The 25,667-nt window shown below is 54.6% G+C and overlaps 1 protein-coding gene across 6 annotated transcripts in view; it reads left to right on the forward strand.

Annotated features, from left to right (window-relative positions):
* The window catches only part of LOC116940085 (transcriptional enhancer factor TEF-1-like), a 114,210-nt gene that overhangs the window by 54,922 nt on the left and 33,621 nt on the right, over positions 1 to 25,667 (forward strand). For 3 of the 6 annotated variants that reach the window (XM_076065426.1, XM_076065428.1, XM_076065427.1), the window contains exons 3-5: positions 19,785 to 19,849; positions 21,161 to 21,223; positions 21,637 to 21,699. In XM_076065426.1, the coding sequence (XP_075921541.1) occupies positions 19,785 to 19,849; positions 21,161 to 21,223; positions 21,637 to 21,699 (191 nt within the window). The remainder of the gene's footprint in view (positions 1 to 19,784; positions 19,850 to 21,160; positions 21,224 to 21,636; positions 21,700 to 25,667) is intronic. The other 3 variants (XM_032949407.2, XM_032949409.2, XM_032949408.2) reach the window with 2 other exon arrangements.

Consider the following 25,667-nt stretch of genomic DNA (forward strand, 5'->3'; position numbering starts at 1 on the left):
GATGGTGCTGATTGCTATGGTAGTGATGATGGTGGTGTGTGTGTGATGGTGCTGATGGTTATGGTAGTGATGATGGTGGTGTGTGTGTGATGCTGCTGATGGCTATGGTGGTGATGATGATGGTGTGTGATTTGATGGCTATGATGGTAATGGTGCTGCTGGTGTTGCTGGTGGCCTCAAAGTGCACCTAGCCTGGCACAGGCGCCGTGGTGATGATGATGATGATGACGATGTTGTGGTGTGGGTCGGGGCTGATGGTGATGACGACGGTGATGATGGTGGTAGTTATGCTGTGTCTGTGATGATGTGTCGGTGATGAAGGTAGTGAGAATGTTGTCGAGGAGAGGTGTTTCGGGGGTTGATGATGATGATGTGTCAGCGGTGATGGTGACGAGGATGATGAGGATGTTATGGTAAGCGCGTGTTGGTGGTGATGAATGTGTGGTGATGCTTGTGGTGTGACGATGCATGCCGGTGATGATAGAGGGCCGGGAGGGTCGTGTGCCTTTATAATCATTACGTGTTTATTATTTTCAAAAAAAATCCACCCACACCCCCCACTCCCCCCACCCCCCTCCTCTTATTCAAGTTTTATAAATAATGAAGACGAAACAGAGGAATTGTGGGGTACACGAGTCCGCCTTGAAAGAGGCCGCGAGTCGCTTCCCTCCCTCCCGCGAGTCACAATGGGCCCGGTAAATGGGTCCGGTGCACGGAATAAATTGAAGGGAATTTTTTTTTTACATTACCACCCCCCCCCCTTTTCAGAGACATAAGGAGCGGTGTCTCTCACCCCCCCCCCCGTCTCAGGGACACGCGCGCTCCCCCTCCCCCTTGCCTCCCTCCCCCTTGCCCCCCTCCCCCTTGCCCCCTCCTCTTGCCCCCTCCCTCTTGCCCCCTCTCCCCCCTCCCCCTTGCCCCCCTCCCTCTTGCCCCCCCCTCCCTCTTGCCTCCCCTCCCCCTCTCCCCCCTCCCCCTCGCCCCCCTCCCCTTGCCTCCCCTCGCCCCCCTCCACCCCTTCTCCCCCTCGCCCCCCCTTTCCTCTTCCCCTGGCCCCCCTCCCCTCCTTCTCGCCCCCCTCCTCGCCCACCCCTCGCCTTCCCCCTCCCCCTCGCTCCCCTCCCCTACTTCTCGCACCCCTCTCCTCCCTCCCCCTCGCCCCCTCCCCTTCTCCCTTCATCCGTCTTCCCCTCCACCACCCCCTTCCTGCACCTGCATGCAAATTCTGAGCGATAGCGGCCAGATGAGGGCGGGGGGGGGGGGTCCAGTAGGAGGAGGGAGGGAGGGATCCGCTGAGAGTTGGGGGTTCGAGTTAGACACGGGGATGAGATGACAGCGAGGTGCTTGATTGGTTAATTGGTTGGTTGGAAGGTTGACTGGCCCGGGTGATGAGGACAGTCAATGTGGAAACCAGTGCAGAGTTGCGCTCGTGTGTTCAAATGCCCACCCAAGCTAGGCCCTCGTGGCTGGTGGGATCTGTGCAACAAACTTTTACAATTATATGGAGAGACAAATATGGGGAGGTTATTGTTTGCAACATTGGCAATGACGCCAATTACCATCTCGTGATTGGGTTGCTGCTGCCTTTGGTGTGGTTAATTGATTGATCGGTTGCTTATTTGAATTGTTTGATGACTTTGTTAATTGTTTGATGATTTGTAGGCTAATTGGACGTAAACACAACTGGTGTGTGTGAAACACTCGCCACCAGCGCGCGGTGTGTGGCGTCGGTGTGCATGTGTTTGCCTTGTTGTGTTCATGTCTATGTGTGTGTTTGGCTGTGTTTGTGTGTTCCATATATACATCTTTTACAAATGGTAACCGCATGAAATAAACCGTTTCAAACGGTTACCGGTTGCCACACGTCTACAAGTGTCTATCGCAATAAACACCGACACGTGAAGCTGTTTAATCGACAACGGAAGGCACCACGACATCCACCATCGAGACGTTCGGGTCAATCATTCGGCGCGGAAATTTAAACAATCAATGGGGCACGTTTCTTAAATCCCCCTCCCCACTCATAACATCTCCACCGGAAACGGTTACCGGTTTCCTGTCTTCCGGCAAACCGGTCAATCGAAAGCGGTTACCGGCTCGGCATCGATACAGCGCATCAGTCCTGAGTGGGGTCGTTGATTGTACTCCCTGCTCGCGATCCGCGCTCGCCCCGTGCGCGTTCACGGCTGGAACGGTTGAACCGGCTCGGAACAAACTCACACAGAGCGAACAAAGCGCGAATAAGGGTAGTGGTGGTGGGGGGTGGTGGTGTTGGGGGGGGGGTGACGAGATAACCCCCCCCCCCCACACACACACACAACCCACCTCGAAGCGGTGACCATTCAACCCCAGTGGGCTCCTCACCCATCGCCTCCGGCGCTCCACGGGGCGAGCGAGGAGGGCGCCTCTTGATGTCGCCTCGATGTCCTCTCTCCGCGCACTTGTGGCTGACGGGCTACTCGTCGATTTGCTGTCGATCCTGAAGCTCGGAGCGGCACGTGCGAGCGGTAGAACGCTGTCCGACACGCGCACGGCGCGCCTAACAACTTTACCAGCCGTGCTTGATAACAGCAACAATAACAACAACACTTGCCCACCCCTCTCCAAAGGTGTGCGTTCGATATACGGGGGGTGGCGGCGGGGGAGGGATGTTCGTGGATATGGAAGTGCGTGGGGGGGGGGGGCACGTGCTGCGATGCGAGCCCAGTTCGATCCACCCTCGCAGCGAAGTGTCGGTGGCGATGTTCGAATCTGACACCAGTCCCGGACAGGGTCCCCAGAGATTGGTTAACAAAGCGTCCCGACGTAATGATTTCTACACTCGCCCCCCGAATGCACCGTTCCGGCCTTGATATGTGCTCGCTGGCAATGGTTGCCCCAACAGTCTGTGCAGGCTACACGGGGGATCTTTGTCTTTGTGTATTCATGTATGTCTACGCGCGTGTGTGTGTGCGCGCGCGTGGGTGGATTTGTTGCGTTTTGTACGCGTGCAAATTAATTAGGAACAACGCGCCAGTCAATAGCACCGTCGCCTACAAACCAAAAATATATAATAGGCGACGTTTCGATCAACGGCCCTTCCCATGTGCTATAAAGAAGGGTCATTGCCCGAAACGTCGCCTGTTATATATGTTTTACTTCTACGGCCACTGCGTTATTGACGAATGTGTTGCTGTTGTTGACAATGCTCGTGCACCCCGCTACCAACGCAGCAGCAGCAGCAGTCACCCAAATAATTTGTTTAATTAGGAACAACGGGGTAACACAACCCCCCTCTCGGCCGGGCGACGGACAATTAAGAGCTCATTATGGCTGTGGGAGTGGGGGGGAGGGGAGGTAGTGGGGGGGGGGCTGTGGGGGAGGGGAGGGGCTAGGGGGGGGAAGATGGATGACCCTTGCAGCGCCACATGCTCCACATCTGCTTCGCGCTTCTCTTTCCTGTCGGGCGCTCTGAACTCAGTAGCTCCCTGCATCCCCACGCCGCCACTACCACCACCACCATCACACAGGCAGGCACACACTCACACACAGACAGGCACACACACAGACACTCACAGGCAGACACACACTCACAGACACACACAGACAGGCACTCACAGGCAGGCACACACACAGACAGGCACACACACACACAGACAGGCAGGCACACACAGACAGACAGGCACACACACACACAGACACTCACAGGCAGGCACACACTCACACACAGACAGGCACACACAGGCAGACACACACACAGATAGGCACACACACAGACAGGCAGGCACACAGACAGACAGGCACACACACACACAGACACTCACAGACAGGCACACACTCACACACAGACAGGCACTCACAGGCAGGCACACACAGACAGGCACACACACACACACAGACAGGCAGGCACACACACACACAGACAGGCACACACACACACAGACAGGCAGGCACACACACAGACAGGCAGACACACACACACACACAGACAGGCAGGCACACACACAGACAGGCAGGCACACACACAGACAGGCAGGCACACACACAGACAGGCACACACACAGACAGGCAGGCACACACACAGACAGGCACACACACAGACAGGCAGGCACACACACAGACAGGCACACACACAGACAGGCAGGCACACACAGACAGACAGGCACACAACGACAAGCACTCACAGGCACAGGCACTCACACACAGACAGGCACACACAGGCACACACACAACAACAAAGACACATATCCCCCGTGTAGCCTTAACAGACTGTAGGGGCAAGTGCTGTTAGCGAGCACCTATGAAGGCCGGGACGGCACACGAGGGGGTGGGTGGCCAGCACCACGCCCGGCCGCCTTTGTCTCCCTAGTGGCGATGTTTACACACCGCACCAGGTACTCATTTGAGGCCGAGTCGACCTATGGGAGGCCCAGGACCGGTTCAGATAATCGTCACCGGTGTTGGCCGTGAGCGGGAATCGAACCCGGGTCACTGGGTTCGTGGCGCAGCGTGGCGCTAACCGCTGCACCACCGCTCACACAACACACACAACACAGGCGCACCCAGCATAGTACACACACTCCACAACAGGCACAAACAGTACACAAACAGTGCGTGAAACGCACACACAGTACACACAGCACTCGCGCACAAGTGCATAACGCAGCACTTAGATCCACGTACACACGCGCCCAGTGCGCGCACACTACTCACACGAGGATTCCGCCGGTTATGATTCCGTGTTTTCGCTATTTATCTTTGTGGAGTTTGTGTGAAGTTTTTTTTTTATTCTTCTGTTTCATAATTATTTTAACTTTATAAATAAAAATGATCCTTCACTTCTAATCGAATTCTCCATCCAGAGCTCTCGGTCTGGGTGGCTGGGCATGGAGTCACTGATGGGTCCCAATAACCACGAAGACCTATATCACGCTTTTGGGTCTCCCCTCTTGTTAAACAGTTGACACGAGCCTCAAGGATCGCTCTTACAATCTCATCATCATCAGCACTACCATCATCATCAGCACTATCATCATCAGCACTGCCAACATCATCATCAGCACTATCATCAGCAGCACTACCATCATCAGCACTACCATCAGCACTATCATCATCAGCACTACTATCATCATCAGCACTACCATCATCATCAGCACTACCATCATCAGCACTACCATCAGCACTATCATCATCAGCACTACCATCATCATCAGCACTATCATCATCAGCACTATCATCATCAGCACTACCATCATCATCAGCACTATCATCATCAGCACTACCATCATCAGCACTATCATCATCAGCAGCACTACCATCATCAGCACTACCATCATCAGCACTACCATCATCACCACTATCATCATCAGCACTATCATCATCACCACTATCATCATCAGCACTACCATCATCAGCACTATCATCATCAGCACTATCATCATCATCAGCACTGTATCGGGGTCTTCCCCTTGGTCGCCGACCTCTGGATGTCAACGCATTAGGATTGTACCCCCACCCCGCCCCTTACCCCCCCAACCCCGCCCCTTACCCCCCCACCCCGCCTCTTACCCCCCCACCCCGCCCCTTACCCCCCCAACCCCGCCCCTTACCCCCCCCCACACCCCGCCCCTTACCCCCCCCCCACCCCGCCCCTTACCCCCCCACCCCGCCCCTTACCCCCCCACCCCGCCCCTTACCCCCCCACCCCGCCCCTTACCCCCCACCCCGCCCCTTACCCCCCACCCCGCCCCTTACCCCTCCACCCAGCCCCTTGCCCCCCGCCCCTTATCCCCCTCCCCCCCAGGGTCAAGGCTGCGAGTCGCAGCTGCTCTGGGAGGGGGCACGGGGGAGGGGGCAGGGGGGGAGGGAGCGGGGGTCGAGAGGGGTCGTGCGCCGTCTGACAGTGACAAGCATGGCGGTGGGGGTGGCGGTGGCGGGAAATAAGAGCCGACAAGTGTACATGGTGTGTGTACATGGTGTGTGTGTGTGTACATGGTGTGTGTGTGTGTACATGGTGTGTGTGTGGTGTGTGTGTGTACATGGTGTGTGTGGTGTGTGTGTGTACATGGTGTGTGTGTGGTGTGTGTGTGTGTACATGGTGTGTGTACATGGTGTGTGTGTGTGTACATGGTGTGTGTGTGGTGTGTGTGTGGTGTGTGTACATGGTGTGTGTGTGTACATGGTGTGTGTGTGGTGTGTGTACATGGTGTGTGTGTACATGGTGTGTGTACATGGTGTGTGTGTGGTGTGTGTGTGTACATGGTGTGTGTGTGTACATGGTGTGTGTGTGTACATGGTGTGTGTGTGTACATGGTGTGTGTGTGGTGTGTGTGTGTACATGGTGTGTGTGGTGTGTGTGTGTACATGGTGTGTGTGTGTACATGGTGTGTGTGTGTGTACATGGTGTGTGTGTGTACATGGTGTGTGTGTACATGGTGTGTGTGTGGTGTGTGTGTGTACATGGTGTGTGTGGTGTGTGTGTGTACATGGTGTGTGTGTGTACATGGTGTGTGTGTGGTGTGTGTGTGTACATGGTGTGTGTACATGGTGTGTGTGTACATGGTGTGTGTACATGGTGTGTGTGTACATGGTGTGTGTACATGGTGTGTGTGTGTGTACATGGTGTGTGTACATGGTGTGTGTGTGTGTACATGGTGTGTGTACATGGTGTGTGTGTGGTGTGTGTACATGGTGTGTGTGTACATGGTGTGTGTACATGGTGTGTGTGTGGTGTGTGTGTGTACATGGTGTGTGTGTGTACATGGTGTGTGTACATGGTGTGTGTGTGGTGTGTGTGTGTACATGGTGTGTGTGGTGTGTGTGTGTACATGGTGTGTGTGGTGTGTGTGTGTACATGGTGTGTGTGTGCATGGTGTGTGTGTGGTGTGTGTGTGGTGTGTGTACATGGTGTGTGTGTACGTGGTGTGTGTGTGGTGTGTGTGTACATGGTTGGTACATGGTGTGTGTACATGGTGTGTGTGTGCATGGTGTGTGTGTGTGTGGTGTGTGTACGTGGTGTGTACATGGTGTGTGTGTGGTGTGTGTACATGGTGTGTGTGTGTGCATGGTGTGTACGTGGTGTGTACATGGTGTGTGTGTGGTGTGTGTTTGTGGTGTGTGTGTGTGTACATGGTGTGTGTATGGTGTGTGTGTGCGGTGTGTGTGTGTACAAGGTGTGTGTACATGGTGTGTGTACATGGTGTGTGTGTGCATGGTGTGTACGTGGTGTGTGTACATGGTGTGTGTGTGGTGTGTGTGCATGGTGTGTACGTGGTGTGTACATGGTGTGTGTGTGTGGTGTGTGTGTACATGGTGTGTGTGTGCATGGTGTGTACGTGGTGTGTACATGGTGTGTGTGTGGTGTGTGTGTGGTGTGTGTGTGTACATGGTGTGTGTATGGTGTGTGTATAGTGTGTGTGTGCGGTGTGTGTGTGTGTACATGGTGTGTGTACATGGTGTGTGTACATGGTGTGTGTGCGGTCGCGGGGAGCGGTGGCGCAGTTGTTAGCGCAGCCGCGCAACGAACCTGGCGAGCGACTCTGGAGTTCGATTCCAGCCCACGGCCACGAACACTCGCGGCGATTTTCTGAACCGGACCCATGCCCCTGCATAGGTCGACTCGGCCTCAATTAAGTACAGTATACACATTGCCACGGGGGGTGAGGGGAGACAAAGGCGGCCGGGCGTGGTGCTGGACACCGACCCCTTCGCCGTGCCCTGTCGGCCTTCATGAGGTGCTCGCTCACAGTTTGACGAGGCTATACGGGGGATCTTTGTCTTGTGTGCACACGTGCACGCGTTTAGGCGTGTAGCAGCGCGCGTGTGTGTAGCAGCGTGTGTGTGTGTAGCAGCGCGCGTGTGTGTAGCAGCGTGTGTGTGTGTAGCAGCGCGTGTGTGTGTGTGTAGCAGCGCGCGTGTGTGTGTGTAGCAGCGCGCGTGTGTGTGTGTAGCAGCGCGCGTGTGTGTAGCAGCGTGTGTGTGTGTAGCAGCGCGCGTGTGTAGCAGCGCGTGTGTGTGTGTAGCAGCGCGTGTGTGTGTGTAGCAGCGCGCGTGTGTGTGTAGCAGCGCGTGTGTGTGTAGCAGCGCGCGTGTGTGTGTGCCGCCCGTATGCTGAGTGTGTGTGTGCGCTCATGTGGGCTTGTGCGCGTGTGTGCGCATTCCCGCATGCTTGTGCGCATGCTTGTGTATGTGGGTGTGTGCCCGTATGCGCGCGTGTAGGTATGCACGGTGTATATGTGCGTGTACGCGTGGGTGTGTGTGTGGGCGCGCTTGCGTTTGTGAATGCGTGACTGTGTGTCTGTCTGTGTGTCTGTGTGTGTGTCTGTCTGTGTGTGGGGCGAGCGGTGGTGCAGCGGTTAGCGCTACGCTGCGCTACGAACCAGGCGACCCGAGTTTGATTCCCGCTCACGGCCAACACCGGTGACGATGATCTGAACCGGTCCTGGGCTTCCCCTAGGTCGACTCGGCCTCAAATGAGTAACTGGTGCGGTGTGTAAACATCGCCACTGGAGAGACAAAGGCGGCCGGGCGTGGTGCTGGCCACCCACCCCCTCGTGTGCCGTGCCGGCCTTCATAGGTGCTCGCGAACAGCACTTGCCCCAAGACTCTGTACAGTCTGTTCAGGCTATACGGGGGATCTTTGTCTTTCTTTGGCTGGGTGTCTGCGTTAGTGTGAGCTCGTCTGCCTGTGTGTTCGCGAATGCGTGTGTACATGGTGGTGGTGGTGGGGGGAATCTTTGTGTTGATTTAATTATGAGTAGCGATCGTGTCAAGGGTGGTTAGCGCATTGCGCTCCAGTCCCCGCTCACGATAATAACAACAGAGGCGAATATATTAACCAGTCCTGACGCTCCTCCTCAAAGGCCATCGGGACTTATACAAATCCAGACATGGTAGCATACAAATGAACAATAACGCTCTATTGTTGTTTTATGATGTGTTTTTTTTGTTACTTTACATCGCCGGTTGCGCCGACCCACGCCTGCTCCCTACCATTGAGAGCTCCGGCGAGTTCGCGCGCGAAGCCTGTTGCCTGTGACCAAGGGGCCGAGTAGATCTCACCACGTCGTATACAAGTTAAATTGCGAAGAATGAACGGATGAACGAAATCTCGTATGCACGAGAATGAATGAATAAATGCAGCGGCATCACAGCGCCGTCATTGGGTTTCACGTTGAGAGGCGTTGGTAACCATCAGCCGTGGTCTATCCGCTGTTGGATCAACGTCCTTCATCGCCATCATCGCCGGCTCTCACGTTTCTCGCTGCTGCACGCGAGCCCATCCAATCGCTCCGCGTGCGTGCGAGTCGTGATGGGTGCTCGCTAACAGCGCTTGCCGCCTCGACAGTCCACGGCGAAGGGGCTCGGGCAACCTGGTGCCAGCCCCGGAGCCGCATGCAGGCTCGTTCATGGATTGCTTCCGCGCGACGTGATGTATCACGGAGGTAGAGGCTCAGCCCGGAGCGCGCGTTCCTTTCCTTTAGCTGCTATTCCGTCTCCAGTCTCGTCCATCGCTCGTGCATCAATACCCTCTGTGGTGGCACGGAGGTGCCCTGCCCGAACACGCGCACGCGCGCTTGCTTTTGTGAGTAAGCAAATTTTGTTGGTGTTGCTGCCGCTGCGGTTGTGAGCGGTGCACAACCGCAGGTAACATTAAAGACATATCTTCTTTGGTTCTTTCGGTAAAGTCACGTAGAATGAGAATAAAATAATAAATTGATAAAATAAAATAACACAATAATATTCACACACGTGTTATAACACAAGCGGCCTGTTGTGTTGTGGCCGAAACGTCGTGAGAATATTATTGTGTTATTTTATTTTATCAATTTATTATTTTATTCTCATTCTACGTGACTTTACCGAAAGAACCAAAGAAGATGAATCATTGCAGTCACGAAAGCTTTAAATCGAAAATTAAAGACATACATTCAACACATGTGTGAATAACACGTGTGTGAATACCACTGTAGCTTTAACACGTGTGTGAATAACACGTGTGTGAATAACACGTGTGTGAATAACACGTGTGTGAATAACACGTGTGTGAATAACACGTGTGTGAATAACACGTGTGTGAATAACACGTGTGTGAATAACACGTGTGTGAATAACACTGTAGCTTTAACACGTGCGGTGTGAAGTGTCATCTCCAATTCTTATTATCCACTCCATCGCTCTGGCCTCTTCATTTACGGCGATACGAAGTTAGGGGCATTACCCGAAACGTCGTCCGTAATACATTTTTCTTTTTTAAGACCATATTATTCCTTGAGCTATGATTTGTGGCCAGATTGCTTCTGCAACAACAACAAAAAGAGCTACATAGCGCATCGTGGGGCCTTACCTGGTAAAAAAAAAACTAAATCGTTCAGTTTATCACAAAATACTTTAACATATATATTTTTAAAAACTCCCCCAGGACAAACGCGTGCATGTTTGCAGAGCATTAGGGAAGCCACGCGCAGGCAGAGTTTCTCTCCCCCTTCCCCGGCAGAGAACTCTCCCCCTGGCGAGATTCTCGCGGACCTCGTCGGAGCGCTGCGCGGGTGGAGATCTCCTCCTCTGATACCGCCACGCGAGGGAGGAGGAGGAGACGGCGGCACGAATCGGCTTCGATGGAATGCGGCTGGGCCGGTCAAAGTTATGGGTTGAGGAGGCTTGTGGGTGGAAGAGGGGAGGTGATGGTGGAGCAGGGGGAGGGGGGGGGTGTTCCATTCGTAAATACTGCACTCGATCTTTACCTCTCTCTGTGTGCTATGAAGAAGGGTCATTGCTCGAAACGTCGCCTCGCCGCGGTGTGCGTAGATGTTAACTACCTCGCCTGGTATGCCGGACGTCGTGGGTTCGATACTGACCCTGACGCCTACGCCTGCTGTATATTTGGAGTCTGCATATCTCTCTTTCGCATCATCACGGTGGCTAGGAGATGTTAACTACCTCGCCTGGTATACAGGAGGTCGTGGGTTCGATCCCGACACTGACGCCTCCTGTATATTTGGAGTTTGCGGTGTCTTTTTCTCCGTAGTCGCGTGGATTTTTCTCTGGGTTTTCCCTCCACATTTAGAATCAACATCACGCATTTAGAGTATTTAGCTGCTATACACGTCCACGTGACGATGAGCCACTTCTTTGAACTGTCAATTGTGGCCAGGTCGCTTCTGAAAAGAGTTATACAGCTCAGTGGCTTCTACCTGGAAAAAAATAAACATGTAATATTTACTTAATTTAATGTCACACAGTGTTGGTATTGAACGGCTTGAATTGTTGTTGACTCTGCTTGTGCACCACAATCAACGCACCTCCGATTAGCACGGGTGGCTACGTACGGTGTCAAAGAAGTTCAAGCATACTGTAAATACATGCAGTAGCATCGTGAAATAATTTGTTTAGTTTCACAGTGCGTGCGGAGACTGTATACGGACGTACAAAAGGCAAAGATCCCCCTATTAGCCTTCGCCAGACTGTTGGGGCAAGTGCTGTTCGCGTGCAGCACCGATGAAGGCCGACACGGCGTGAACTTCACGTGTTAACGTATTTGAAAGGGCCACCCCCAGTGGCAGCTGCCCCTGTGCGGCACAAGTAGTACTGGTCTTGCAGTGAGAAGGCGTCCATCGCCGTGCGTGATCCCAATGGAGTGATAATTGAGGAGGATTCCGTCCTAACGACCGCCCCTCCCTTGTGCGCCAATCAGGACTTCAATAGGTGCATCTCGACTAACAGCACTTGCCCCAGCAGCCCGTCAATGGGTATACGGGGGATCTTTGTCTTTGGGGGTGTGCACATGAGGCCCGGCTTTCAAGTTGTGAGCGCGCTCTGTTCACTCAGCCCCGCATTCCTTAAGGCGGGACCTGAACTTCATAGCCCCAGCTGCCAGACCCAACCCCCAACCCCCAACCCCCTCCCCATGCCTCCCCCCAGCCTACAGCCAGAGTTCAGTCGGAGGGAAAAAATCACTTTGTGTGAATTTGGCCGAGAGAGACACGAGGGAGAGAGAGGGGGGGGGTGACAGAGAGGATGGGAGTGATAGAGGAGAGTAAAGCGTGAGGGCGAGAGGGGTGTGAAGAGAGGGGGCGGTAAGGGGAGGGGGTAGAGGAAAGGGGTGGGGGGCGGAGTGGCTCCACGGCCACGTGGTCACTTTAAACGGCGCGCCGTTGGTGCCCCAGAGGTCAAAGCTAGGTGAAGGCTCGAGGTCAAGTTTTAATTGCATCTGCTCAAACTGTGGAGGTGCCACATTTCTCATGGCGGCGGCCGGTGTCTCTATCATCGCAACGTGGTACTGATTTATCGACCCTCCAGATTGGACGTTCGCTTCTCGACATTGTCACGATTGAGCATCGCGATTCGATCCATGGATGAAATGGTTATTGTATTTTTTTTATGACATTGAGATTAGTATAGCGACCTCTAGTGGCTGCAGGGGTTCACGCGACGCCTTTCATCATCAATTATCATCATCAGCCGTGGTCAATCCACTGCTGGACGAAGACCCCGCCAAATCCAATCGCCATCCATTGCTGTCGAGCACTTCGCCACTCGGTCTCATCGATTAACTCCAGCGACGTCACTCCCGTTCCCCTTTAACACACGTAGATGCAGTGACGTCACGATGGGTGCAGTGACGTCACGATGGGTGCACTGACGTCACTATGGGTGCAGTGACGTTACCGCATCGTCTGTGGCTGGAGACCTTCGTCCATCCAGCCGTGGATGGGCACTGTCGCCGATGATTAGCTGCACCGCCGTAGTTACCATTGCTAATTAACACTCCTACACTTGGCGTAAATCCGCGGTGGAAGCATGCTAATTAGGCAATGTAATTAAGGAATCATTCAAGGAATGTCTGGTATTTCTCTTGTCCCATTGTCTTGTGCTTGCAGCGTGATGTTTACATTATTTTCGCTCCCCATGATTCCTTTCGCTATCGGTTATTTATATATTCGTACAATTTCGTTTCACACTTATGGTGACGGACGATTAAAGGAGCAGGCCGGGCAATCACTTTCCCGAGTCTTGGATCCGAATTTGATCAACTTTACCGGGAGCGAGCGACTTAGTGCAACTGGGAAGCCGCGCAGCAAACATCGCCTCCTGCTGGCAGCTCACGTTGTGCCGCACAGGGTCGGCTGCCACGGGGGGTTCCCCTCGGCCAGGATGCCGCAGAGGACCTCGAGATGAGCCGCGTAACTCTGCAGCGGACGCGCCGCGGTGGAGAGGCATTGACTCCCTCGCCTGGTATACAGCAGGTCCTGGGTTCGATCCCGACTCTTACGCCTGCTGTGTATTTGGAGTTCGCGTGTCTCTCTCTCTCTTTTTTCTCCCCGTGGGTCGCGTGGATTTTTTCCTCCGCGTCCTCCGGTTTTCCCCGCCGCACTTATAAACATTTGGGTGCTCCTATACATTCCCACGTGACGATGAGCCACTTCGTTGAGCTTACCGTTTGCGATAGCTGTGCCGCTTCATGAACAAGAGCTCTACAGCTCGGTTGTCCTTATCTGGTAAAGTAAAATTCGTTTCGTTGTTTTTTAGTGATAGTTTTAAGGTCACGGTAGGGTCATGACCTTGACCTATCCACACATGCGCGTGCATAACGAGGAGGAGGCAGTTGGGTAACCCGTAAGGAGGAGAGAAGGGGGATTTAGTAGAGACGGGGGGGGGGGGTGAGTTGGGCAGAAGGGGGGCGAGGGGGGGCGGGGGGGGGATGAGGAATTTGCCAGCTGCGTGGAGAGTGCGAGGGCGGGGGGAGAGCGGAGGGAGGGGGGAGAGCGGTTAAGGAGGGAGAGTGCGTGGGGAGTAGGAGGAGGAGAAGAAGGAAGGAGTTATGGGGAGAGAAGGAAAAAAGTGAAGATAATTGAGAGATGGAGTGGAGATAAAGGGGGGAGCGAGGAGGATGTCGAGCGATGCACGGATAAGAAGAGCCTTCTCTATAGCTGCCCCCTCACTTTGGAACTCTCTCCCAAAACAAATCCGTGACTGCACCGACCTTCCAGCGTTCAAATCACTGACTAAAACTCACCTTTTAAAAATTGCTTTTAATGTTTAGCTAAGTTTGATGTGTTTTTAGTGTTTTTTTACCATTTGATGTTGTTTTTGCTGCTTTTATGATTTTACTAAAGTGTCTGAGTATTCAGAAAATCGCTCACAAATAAAATGTATTATTATTAAGAAGAAGAGACCTAGAGAGGTAGGGGAAAGATGAGGGGAGAGGGTTAAGGAGAGCTGATGAGCGGGAAGGAAGAGAAGGAAGCATTCCGGGGAGACGAAACACAGAGATCGTGGCGATCACAACGGAAGAGAAGAGAGAGAGCGCTTAGTTGACGCGGAGAGCCACGCTGGAAACGACGGGAGATGTTGAGAGAAAGGGAGGGAATGAGAGCTGGAGGAAGAGTGAGCGAGTGTGAGAGAGAGAGAGGAGGGGGGGAGAGAAGGAGGTGGTCGGGGGGGGGGGCGGCGGGTGGGGGGGCCGTGGTCTCCAGAGCTCCAGCAGCTGAGGAATGCGCGGTATGGCGGCTAAGCCAGGCTCGTGGTGCTGCTGGTGATGGTGGTGGTCGGCGTTGTTGTAGTCTCGTGGCGTGCGTGAGTCATTGTGTAGGAATGCTTCTCTCGGGAGAGGCACGCCCGGCCTGGAGTCGAGAAGAGTGAGGAGGGGAGATGGTGAGGGTGAGAGAGGGGGGTGCGGGTGGTGGTGGTGTCAGCTGGAGCTTGCACTTGACCCCAGACAGATTCCCCGGCACCCCCCTACCCCCTACGCCCCTGCCCCCACCTCACCTCCTCATCCCCCTCGCCACTAAAATGTTTAGAACCGGAGAGATGCCCCCCAAACCGCCCCTCTCCTCCTCCCCCCTACGCAACGTCATCCCCCTGCTCACGCAAGCAAGACTAAGTCAGTGGTGCACATTTAACAAACGTCGCTCAACGCATGCGTCATGAACACTGTGGCCATGAAAGGAAATGTATAATAGGCGACGTTTCAGGCGATGGGGCTACTTTGTAGCAGTGGCGTATCCGAGTTTGTCGCGTGTTGGGTCAGTCTCGCAAATGAGACTGTTCGAGTCTGTTGGGTTCTCATCTGGTTTAACAAAATAAAGTCCAACATTTTTTCACTCAACAACAACAAACAACAACATCGTCGTCATTATTATCGTCGTCGTCATCGCTGAGTTGGATGCAAGACCGTCATGATGGGTTGGCGAGGCTTTTATTTAAGATCAACAACATCATCATCTTCAACATCATAATTTGCCAACCATAATGACTTGGGATTAATTTCTCACTAAATATTTTCCGGAACGCTGCTGGCTTGGAGTGAGGATTTTCGGTTCGCGCGCTGCGCTACGAACCCGACGCCACCCTGGTTCGATTCCCGCCCACGGCCACCAACACCGGTGACGATTATCTGAGCCGACCCTGGGCCTCCCCTTGGTCGACTCGGCCTCAAATGAGTACCTGGTGTAGCGGTGTAGTGTAGTAAACATGGCCACGAGGGAGACAAAGGCGGCCGGGCGTGTTGCTGGCCACCCCACGACTCGTGTGCCGTGCCGACGTTTGTAGGTGTTGCTACTACGCTAACGGTGCTTGCCCCAAATGTCTGATGAGGTTATACGGAGAGGGGGGGGGATGGATCTTGTCTGTGTATGTGTTCGTCTCAATTAATTAAAGGATTTACTTACTTAAAGACAACAACAACAACAAAGGATATTGAGAGTGACGGTGGAGCACTCTGTGAGTGTGTGTGTCTTTGTGTGTGTGTGTGTCTTTGTGTGTTATGGGGAGCAGTAGTGTAGCGGTTAGCACGCTGTGCTACGAACCTGGCGTCCCGAGTTCGATTCTCGCTCACGGCGATACCAGTGACGATTATCTGAACCGGTCCTGGACCTAATTTAGTTCGACTCAGCCTCAAATGAGTACCTGGTGCGGAGCGTAAAAACATCGCCACTAGGGAGCCAAAGGCCGCCTGGCGTGGTGCTGGCCACCCACCCCTTCGTGTGCCGTTCTGGCCTTCATAGGTGCGCGCTAACAGCACTTGCCCCAACAGTCTGTTAAGGCTATACAGGGGATATTTGCCTTTGTTTGTAAAGGATTATTCAACATCGCCTTGTCAGGCACGCTGAGGAGAGGCTTGCGGAGCCCCAATTTCAGACCAGTGTGGTCCTGCAAGGATGCCATATTATCTGTCCTTCTGCTACAGCAGATGTGTAGGGAATTCCAACAAGACCTACATATCTGCTTTCTTGACCTGGTTAAGGGCCTTCATGATGGTGGGCAAGCCCGGGTAAAGCCACGTGGCCAGGAGTCGGAGCCATTCCCTGTTCATCTTGGGGTGCATCAGTTCGAGAAGCTTTCCGTGGCTGTACCGGAGGAATTTCTATCTTATACAGATACAACGGTACGCTGATCGATGCTCGGGTGCGGTCGAGGGATGGCTCTCTATTGGTCAACCATGTCATTATGTATGCTGATGATCTGGTGATTGCTGCTCACGCAGAGGAGGAGTTGGATGGCGCAGCTGCCACTAAGAGGTGGGGCCTTACCATCAGCCCCACCAAAACTAAGCACCTGCCTGGGTATTTTGTGCCACCAAACACTCCACTCTCTCAGCTTCCTATTGGTGATGGAGCAGTTGTGGAGGGAGTGGGGAGTTTCCCATAGGCAGTGTGCTTATGACCAGCTCCGGTTTGACAGTGGATGTCTCACTCCGGATCAGTGGTGCGACATTATCTCTTCATCGGCTGCGCAATGCTGTGTGGAAGCTATCTGGTCTGTTGCTCCGCACGAAGCTTCTAGTTTTCTCGGCCACAGTCATGCTCTCCCTTCTCTATGCTTGTGAAACGTGGACCCCTCTAATGGAACATTTGCGCCCGTTAGAAACATTCAGGCTGGCATGCCTACGATACATCCTGGGTTTAACCATCCTGGATTGTGTGAGATGTTCACAAATTCTTGAAAGATCTGAACACATATCCCATCACTGAGCTCCTTCGGCAGGCAAGGCTGGGTCATGTAGCCCACATGCCCAGCCACCGCATGCTCATCCAGCTTCTGTTTGGCCACGTAGAGGGGGCTAAAAGGGCACGACATGGGCTGGAGAAGAGATGAAGCTGATGCAGTACGGGAGCATGTGGAGCTGAGTGGACTTGCCGACGACTGGTACCAGCGGTGTCAAGATCGGCCTCTATGGAGGAGGCTCGTGAAGGACGCTCCTGGGCAGTTGGAGGCAGTCTCCCTCCAGCAACAACTGAGGGCAGAGGAGCAACGCTCACAACAACGAGCGGAACGCCGGGCGGCAAAAATGATTCAAGTTGGCACAATAGAGGGTACAGCTGGTGCATCTACCGGTCATCTCAGTCAGCCAACCCATGGCACCTGGGCCTGTCCCGAGACCTCCTGTCAGCGAGCCTTCGACACTTCACGTGGCCTCAACGTGCACCTGGCCTGGCACAGGCGCCGTGGTGACGTCACCGTCACTTAGTGGCGAATGGCGGGTATTGGTGTTTGTGTGTTTCTGTGTGTGTGTTTGTGTGTGTCCGTGTTTGGTTGTGTGCGTGTGTTTTTGTGTGTGTTTGGTTGTGTGCGTGTGTTTGTGTGTGTGTGCGTGTGTTTGTTTGTGTGTGCGTGTGTGTGTGTTTGTGTGCGTGTGTGTGTGTTTGTGTGCGTGTGTGTGTGTGCGTGTGTATTTGTGTGTATGTGCGTGTGTATTTGTGTGTGTGTATTTGTGTGTGTGTATGTGTGCGTACGTGTGTGTGCGTGTGTGTGTATTTGTGTGCGTGTGTGTGTGTATTTGTGTGCGTGTGTGTGTGTATTTGTGTGCGTGTGTGTGTGTATTTGTGTGTGTGTGTTTGTGTGTGTTTGTGTGTGTGTGTGTTTGTGTTTGTGCGTGTGTGTTTGTGTGTGTGCGTGTGTGTTTCGAACACTGACACGGGGAGCGACCCTGGCAGTGTCCCCGTCTGCCTACGCTGCTAAAGGATTTGGAGACCTTGAGGAGGCATTCGCGATTTGATAATTAACATATTATTTAGCGCGACGGTGGCGGCGAACCTTGTGCCCGCATATGAGCGGATTCAGAGAGCCATTGTCAACGTCTGCTCGGCATCCTTCATCGTCATCATCATCCGCAGCGGCAGAAATGGTTGCGATTTTACTTGAAGGTCACGCGTGGTCAAGGCGCAGCTACCGCAAGTGCATTGCTCAAGCCGCTGCTGGCGGAAGCACGGTCCACTCGAAGCGGAGCTCGAGACAGGAAGAGAGAGAGAGAGAGCTCCTCCGATTAGTGCGGTTGGCTGCGTACGGTGTGAAAGAAGTTGAACATACATACATACATACAAACTAAACTATGTTTTATTTTACCAGGTAAAGCCTGCCTTTGTAGCTCTTTTTTTCAGGAGCGACCTGGCTATCACAAATGGGAGCTCAACGAAGTGGCTTATCATCGTCACGTGGAAATTTCTAGAAGTAGCCAAATACTCTGAACGCGTGATGTTTATTCGAAATGCGGAGGGGAAAAAAAAACAGGACCCGGAGGAAAATCCACGCGACCACGGGGAGAGAGACACGCAAACTCCAAATATACAGCAGGCATAAGGGCCGGGTTCGAACCCACGACCTCCTTTATACTAGTTTTATTTTGTATTATTTTATCATTTCCCTTCTACGTGGTGACTTTACCAAAAGAACCAAGAATATGCATCCCTGCAGTCACGAAAGCTTTAAATCGAAACTTGGCGAGGTAGTTAACATCTCATAGCCACCGTGGCTGCCATGTTTACTGAGAGCTCCTGCCGAGTCTAGAACACAGAGTGGGGGAATGGTGGCCTACACGCTGTGCCAGATCGTCTTGGAAGACGGCGGGAGTCGCTCGCACACTACCCCACCACACCTGCGCACGTGTCCCCACCTTCGAGAGATTGTGCCGAGTGAGCGATGCTGGGTGGTACCGGGGGACGTGTGTGGGCTGCCCCCCGTACTGCACGTGCTTTTGGGGAAGGGCCGCTACCCGAAACGTCGCCTATAATACACGTTTTGTTCGCGTGAAGACCACGGTGTTGTTTTTGACGACTTTGTCGAGTTGTTTTGGTTGTGTTGGTGCACCAATCACTGTCAATAGAGCACCAGCAGCAGCATCACCAAATAATTCGACTTTGTATTTGCTGCTGCTGACATGATGATGATAGTGGTGATGGTTATGAATGTCGATGCTGATGATGATGATAATGACGATGGCAGTTAGGAATGTTTGTTGCTGATGAATATTTTAGTGGTAAGGCATGTTGTTGTTGCTGCTGCGATGATACATGGTTGTAGTTTTGAATTTCAATCTGGCTGCTGATGATAATCATGCTGATGATGATAATCATGGTAATGTATTTGGAAATTAGTGGGGTTTTGATTTGTGAACTGCCTTCAAGTCCAGGTTCAGATTCGGTTATTTGGTTATACACGTCCCATTTTAATTCAACCATAACATTCCATGCATTCAGTGGAAATCGGTAATCTATATATCTGGGTTGGGTCTCCCCGCGGACAACTTCGCACGAAGTGAACACAAATCTGATGAGGCCACTTGCTGGGCCCATCCACTCGTCGTGCGCTGCGGCTGCCTCAATCGGCGCTCGCTAACAGCTTCTGTGCTAATGGAGTGCCGTGTGTGCTGTGTGTGTGTGCTGTGTGTGTGTGCTGTGTGTGTGTGCTGTGTGTGTGTGCTGTGTGTGTGTGCTGTGTGTGTGTGCTGTGTGTGTGTGTGTGTGCTGTGTGTGTGTGCTGTGTGTGTGTGCTGTGTGTGTGTGCTGTGTGTGTGTGCTGTGTGTACCCAGGACGGAATGAACTCATAGCCAGGTACATCAAACTTCGAACGGGAAAGACACGGACACGCAAACAGGTGAGACAGGGGGCCTGCCCCTCCCCTTGGCCCCTTCAGCCCCCCCCCCCCCACCGGAACCCCCCACCGTATCCCCCTCGCCCCACCCTTTCCACCGCCCCACCCTTTCCACGGCCCCCTTAACTCCTCCCCGTCTAATTTGACTCCTCCTCCCTTGGCATTCAAGCCCCGCCTACCGATATCCGGCCCCTCCTCCCAAGTCTCCAATCCCCCCCCCCCGCTACCATCCCCAGACACCCCCCCCCCCACCTAAAAAAACCCCGCCCCTTCCCCAATACCCCCCCATGAAACCCCGCCCCTCCCCCCAAACCCCGCCCCTCCCCCCAAAGCCTCGTCCCTCCCCCGACACCCCTCCCCCGCTCCTCACCTGGCCCGCAGGTGGGGCCCCGCGCGCTCCGTCTTCACAGGAGCGTGTGAGCGGCAGGCCACCCATCACAGCCTTGCAATGAATGACGACAACATTGCTCATCTGGGGGGCAGGAGAAGTCTGTTGTTGTGGCCAGCAACCACGCCCGGCCGCCTTTGTCTCCCCGGTGCTAATGTTCACACACGGCACCGGGCGTTCATTTCAAGATGATTCTACCTCGGGGGAGGGAGCGAGAGCCGAGGTCGGATCGGGTGAATCACTGGATTCACAGCGCGGTGCGCTCACCACTGCGTCGCGACTCCAAGGCAAAGATAATCATCGCCACTGGGGAGACAAAGGCGGCCCGGACGTGGTGCTGGCCACCCACCCCCTCGTGTGCCGTTACGGACTTCATAGGTGCTGCTCGCTAACAGCACTTGCCCCAACAGTCTGTTACAGCCTATACGGGGGATCTTTGTCTTTGCCACGATTCCACACGCACTCACACGGCTCCGTGCCTGCTGACCGTCCCGTTAGCGCCTCTAAGTGGATGCGACTTCAATCGTCGCTTTGGACTGCACGCCGTGGAGTGGCCGGGGGTAGAGTGGTGGTGGTGGTGATGAGCGTGCGGCACTGTGAATCCTGTTCATAGAGTGAACTGCTGGACATCTGTGAACTACTTGGCATCTGTGAAGAAGAGCTTTATAGCTCATCCGATTCCTCCAGTATTAATAAACATTCTGTTATCGTAATAATCAGGGTCATCGATAGAGCGGTGGTGCGGGATCCGTGGCAAACCCCACTGTGTGCCCCCCCCCCCGGGAAATAAATGAGAAGTATTACATCTTGACACCTGAGACCGTTACGTTGAAGCGAGCCGCCCCCCCCCCCCCAAAAGCGCGGGGCCCGGGGCAGTCGCCGTGGGTGTGTGTGTAACGCGTGTGCATTGCCATCGGGCGCTCCAGGTCTCTAGTCACATACAGGTGCTGGCGAGAAAGAAAGTGCGCGAGATCCAAGCCAGCATCAAGGTACGTGACCCCCCCCCGCTCCTCATCCCCCACTCCCTCTCAGCCCCCCGCCCCCCCCCACCCCGGCCAGCCGCCCCCCCCCCCCCCTCTCCATCTCAAGGTCCTGTGTCTGGCCTCTGGAATGGCGAAGGCTGCCCGCTGCTGCTACTGCTGCTGAGGCTGTAGGCTACTTGAACGGTGCTCGTGGCTGCTGCACTTGGGAATACTTAAGGCAATTTTCTCCTTTCCATCTTAATTATTTCCTCTGTCCTCCTGTCTCGTTGTTGGTCTCCTCTTCCTTTGGCCCTGTCCGTCTGTTCCCTGTCGCCGCATCTCCTTCTTGGAACCCCCGCCTACCCCCCGACCCCCCCCCCCACATTCTCCTCCGTGCCCCCCCCCCTTCCCCCACTCTTTTCTTCCTTCCTCGCCCGCAGGTCTCTAGTCACATTCAGGTGCTTGCCCGGCGAAAAGCGCGTGAGATTCAGGCCAAGCTCAAGGTACGAGCTGCGCTTGTGCGGCCGCCGCTTGCTTCTGGCTGTGCCCCCCCTCCCCCCCCCCCCCCCACTGGCCCTCCGCTCTCTCCCCCCTCTCTCCCTTCCTTCTTGGGTTGACGCCCCCCCTCCTACCGCGACTTCAGCTCTCTCGCTTGGCTCTCTCTCGCTTAGCTCTGTCCCAACGCTTGCTTCGTCCCAGGCAGCTTCCTTCTCCTGCGCCCCCCCGCCCCCTCCCCGCAAATGCCCCTCCCGTGTCAAAAACCGCGCGGGCCACCGCCTCCGCTGCCGCCCGACTCAGCCGCGTGGCTTGGCGACGGCCGTGCCGGAGACGCGGCGAGCGAGCAGCCGGCACCGCCGAGAGACCCCCGAGTTCGAATCCAGGCTTTCGGCCGCCCGAGCGCGGTGACGATCAAGACGGGCTTTCACGCTGCGCGGTCAAATTAATGGAGTCTAGAACGCGTAGATTGGGGAATGCTGGCCTACTTTTGCACGCCGTGCGAGATCGTCTCGCCGGCAGCCCGGTCGCCAGCAGCGAGTCCGCACGCGCGTCTCTATCTCGTCATGCGACCGGACGTCTGCGGGCAAAGAGCTTCACAGCTCATCGGATTCCTCCAGTCAAAATAAATGCGATTCCGATTTGGATTGGTGGCTACATTTGTCGGGCATTTTTATATGTGCCGCGCGATGGACATCCGTCCAAGTGCGCGAAATGAAGGAGCGTCACTCGAAAGGGTCACTCGGAAGTAGTTCTGCAATATCAACATCCGCGCGGTGAAGCAGCATCGCTCTGCGGGAGCTCCGCTGGCAGTCCGCATGCCGTGGGATGTCGCCAATGGCGCGGTAGGGAGGAGAGTTTTCAATTGGCGCGTGCTACGTGGTATGGCTCAAAGATTGGAAACACAGGAGGATGAAGCTACTCCCATCTAACGGTTCTTCTTTCCGTGCAGCAGTCAGGCACACGCACACACACACACGCCCACACACACACACGCCACGCACACACACACACACGCCACGCACACACACACACACGCCACGCACACACACACACACGCCACACACACACACACGCCACGCACACACACACACACGCCACACACACACACACGCCACGCACACACACACACACGCCACGCACACACACACGCCACACACACACACACACGCCACACACACACACACGCCACGCACACACACACACACACGCCACACACACACACACGCCTCACACACACACACACATTACACGCACACACACACACACATTACACGCACACACACGCACACATTACACGCACACACACACACGCCACGCACACACACACACACGCCACACACACACACACGCCACGCACACACACACACACACATTACACGCACACACGCCACACACACACACGCCACACACACACACGCCACACACACACACGCCACACGCCACACACGCACACACACACGCACACACACACACATTACACACACACATTACACACACACACATTACACGCCACACAGCCACTGGCTGTGTGCCTGCCCAGGCTTGTCCCATGTTGGTTGTCAGAGGCACTCCTGACGTGTAAAAAGTGACTTTCAGTTGCGATGGCATTCTGGTGACGATACAAAATCTGGATTCGTACGATAGCCGTGCTTGAATCGCCACCGGCATCCTGTGACGCCTGCACGTTGAGAGTGGGCAAATTCATCTCGGAGGAGGGGGAGAGAGAGGCAGTCACAATCAGAGTAGGAGGAGAGGAAAGCTTTCAAGCGTGGACTTAAACTGCGGCGTCGGCAGCGCGGACCGCTGGGGGAAGGCAGTTTCAGGCCGTGGGGGCAGCAGAGGAGAATGAGCGACCGTGCCACTGAACGACGACGTTTGACAGGGGACTTCCACAGAGAGCCTTGGTTGCTGGGGTAGCGAGTGCGCGTGGAGGGGAGTCGAGGTGAGTAGAGATGGGAGGGGAGAGGTAGGGGAGTGCGGGGAGGGGAGTGAGATGAGAAGGGAGAGGTAGGGGAGTGCGGGGAGGGGAGTAGAGTGAGATGAGAAAGGAGAGGTAGAGGAGTGCGGGAGGGGAGTAGCGTGAGATAAGAGGGGAGAGGTAGGAGAGTGCGTGGAGGTGAGTAGAGTGAGATGAGAGGGGAGAGGTAGGAGAGTGAGTGGAGGGGAGTAGAGTGAGATGAGAGGGGAGAGGTAGGAGAGTACGTGGAGGGGAGTGGAGTGAGATGAGAGGGAGATATAGGAAAGTGCATGGAGGGGAGTAGAGTGAGATGAGAGGGGAGAGGTAGGGGAGTGCGGGGAGGGGAGTAGAGTGAGATGAGAAGGGAGAGGTAGGGGAGTGCGGGGAGTAGAGTGAGATGAGAGGGGAGAGGTAGGAGAGTGCGTGGAGGTGAGTGGAGTGAGATGAGAGGGGAGAGGTAGGAGAGTGAGTGGAGGGGAGTAGAGTGAGATGAGAGGGGAGAGGTAGGAGAGTGCGTGGAGGTGAGTAGAGTGAGATGAGAGGGGAGATATAGGAGAGTGCATGGAGGGGAGTAGAGTGAGATGTGAGGGGAGAGGTATTGGAGTGCGGGGAGGGGAGTAGCGTGAGATAAGAGGGGAGAGGTAGGAGAGTGAGTGGAGGTGAGTAGAGTGAGATGAGAGGGGAGATATAGGAGAGTGCATGGAGGGGAGTAGAGTGAGATGAGAGGGGAGTGGTAGGAGAGAGTGTGGACGGGGGTAGAGTGAGATGAGAGGGGAGAGGTAGGAGAGAGTGAGTGGAGGGGAGTAGAGTGAGATGTGAGGGGAGAGGTATTGGAGTGCGGGGAGGGGAGTAGCGTGAGATAAGAGGGGAGAGGTAGGAGAGTGAGTGGAGGTGAGTAGAGTGAGATGAGAGGGGAGATATAGGAGAGTGCATGGAGGGGAGTAGAGTGAGATGAGAGGGGAGTGGTAGGAGAGAGTGTGGACGGGGGTAGAGTGAGATGAGAGGGGAGAGGTAGGAGAGAGTGAGTGGAGGGGAGTAGAGTGAGATGAGAGGGGAGAGGTAGGGGAGTGCATGGAGGTGAGTAGAGTGAGATTAGAGGGGAGATATAGGAGAGTGCGTGGAGGGGAGTGGAGTGAGATGAGAGGGGAGAGGGAGGAGAGTGCGAGTGGGGGTGTCTCGTCGTCTAGCTACAAGCGAAGGCCGTTTTTTGTTATTATGGATCGAACATCCTAAACAAAAACAAAGTGCGGCTTCGCGAACTTCGGTTTGACCGCGGTGCGCACGGCCCCTTTGTCGCGGGCCTTTTCACCCTCAAGTCCGCCCCACCCGTTCAAATTCAAAATTAGAATTCGTTACACGCCGCACGCACCCGATGATTGGTGACCGCCACGCGGAGCACTTCGTGAGGCCGCAGCAGCGGCGGCAGCGGCGGGCGCGCGTTCGGCTCCGCGGTTTTTCCACAGCACCCGGGCCGCTGCCGCTCCTCCTCCTCCTGCCATCTCCTCCATCCCTGAACCACAACCACGTGCGCTGTGTGTCCCCGCGTGTGTGATGTGTGCGGTGTCTACCCGTGTGTGTGTGTGCGGTGTGTACCTGTGTGTGTATATCCTTGTGTGTGTGCGGTGTGTACCTGTGTGTTCGTGTGTGCGTGTGTATATCCGTGTGTGTGTGTGTGTGCGTTGTGTACCTGTGCGTGTGTGTCCGCGTGTCTGTGCATGCGGTGGGACTTCATGCACATGTGGTCGTGTCTGTGTTAATGTACATATGTGGAACTTCGTTCGCACCGTGCGTAGCCAACTAGTGCTAATCGGAGGCGCGGATGTGTGTTCATGATGTCTGCGTGTGTGTGTTTGGGTTTGTGTGTGCGATGTAGTGTGTGTGTGTGGCACCCCCTGGTGTGTCGTACCGGCCTTCAGAGGTGCAGCTCGCCAACAGCACTTGCCCCTACAGCCTATTAAAGGCTATAATGGTGGTCTTTGTCTTTTGTGTCCCTATGTAATTGTGGGGGGGTGTATG

Source organism: Petromyzon marinus, chromosome 7, assembly GCF_048934315.1.
Source record: "Petromyzon marinus isolate PM22_M1 ecotype Great Lakes invasive population chromosome 7, UKy_Petmar_22M1.pri1.0, whole genome shotgun sequence".
Classification (NCBI taxonomy): domain Eukaryota; kingdom Metazoa; phylum Chordata; class Hyperoartia; order Petromyzontiformes; family Petromyzontidae; genus Petromyzon; species Petromyzon marinus.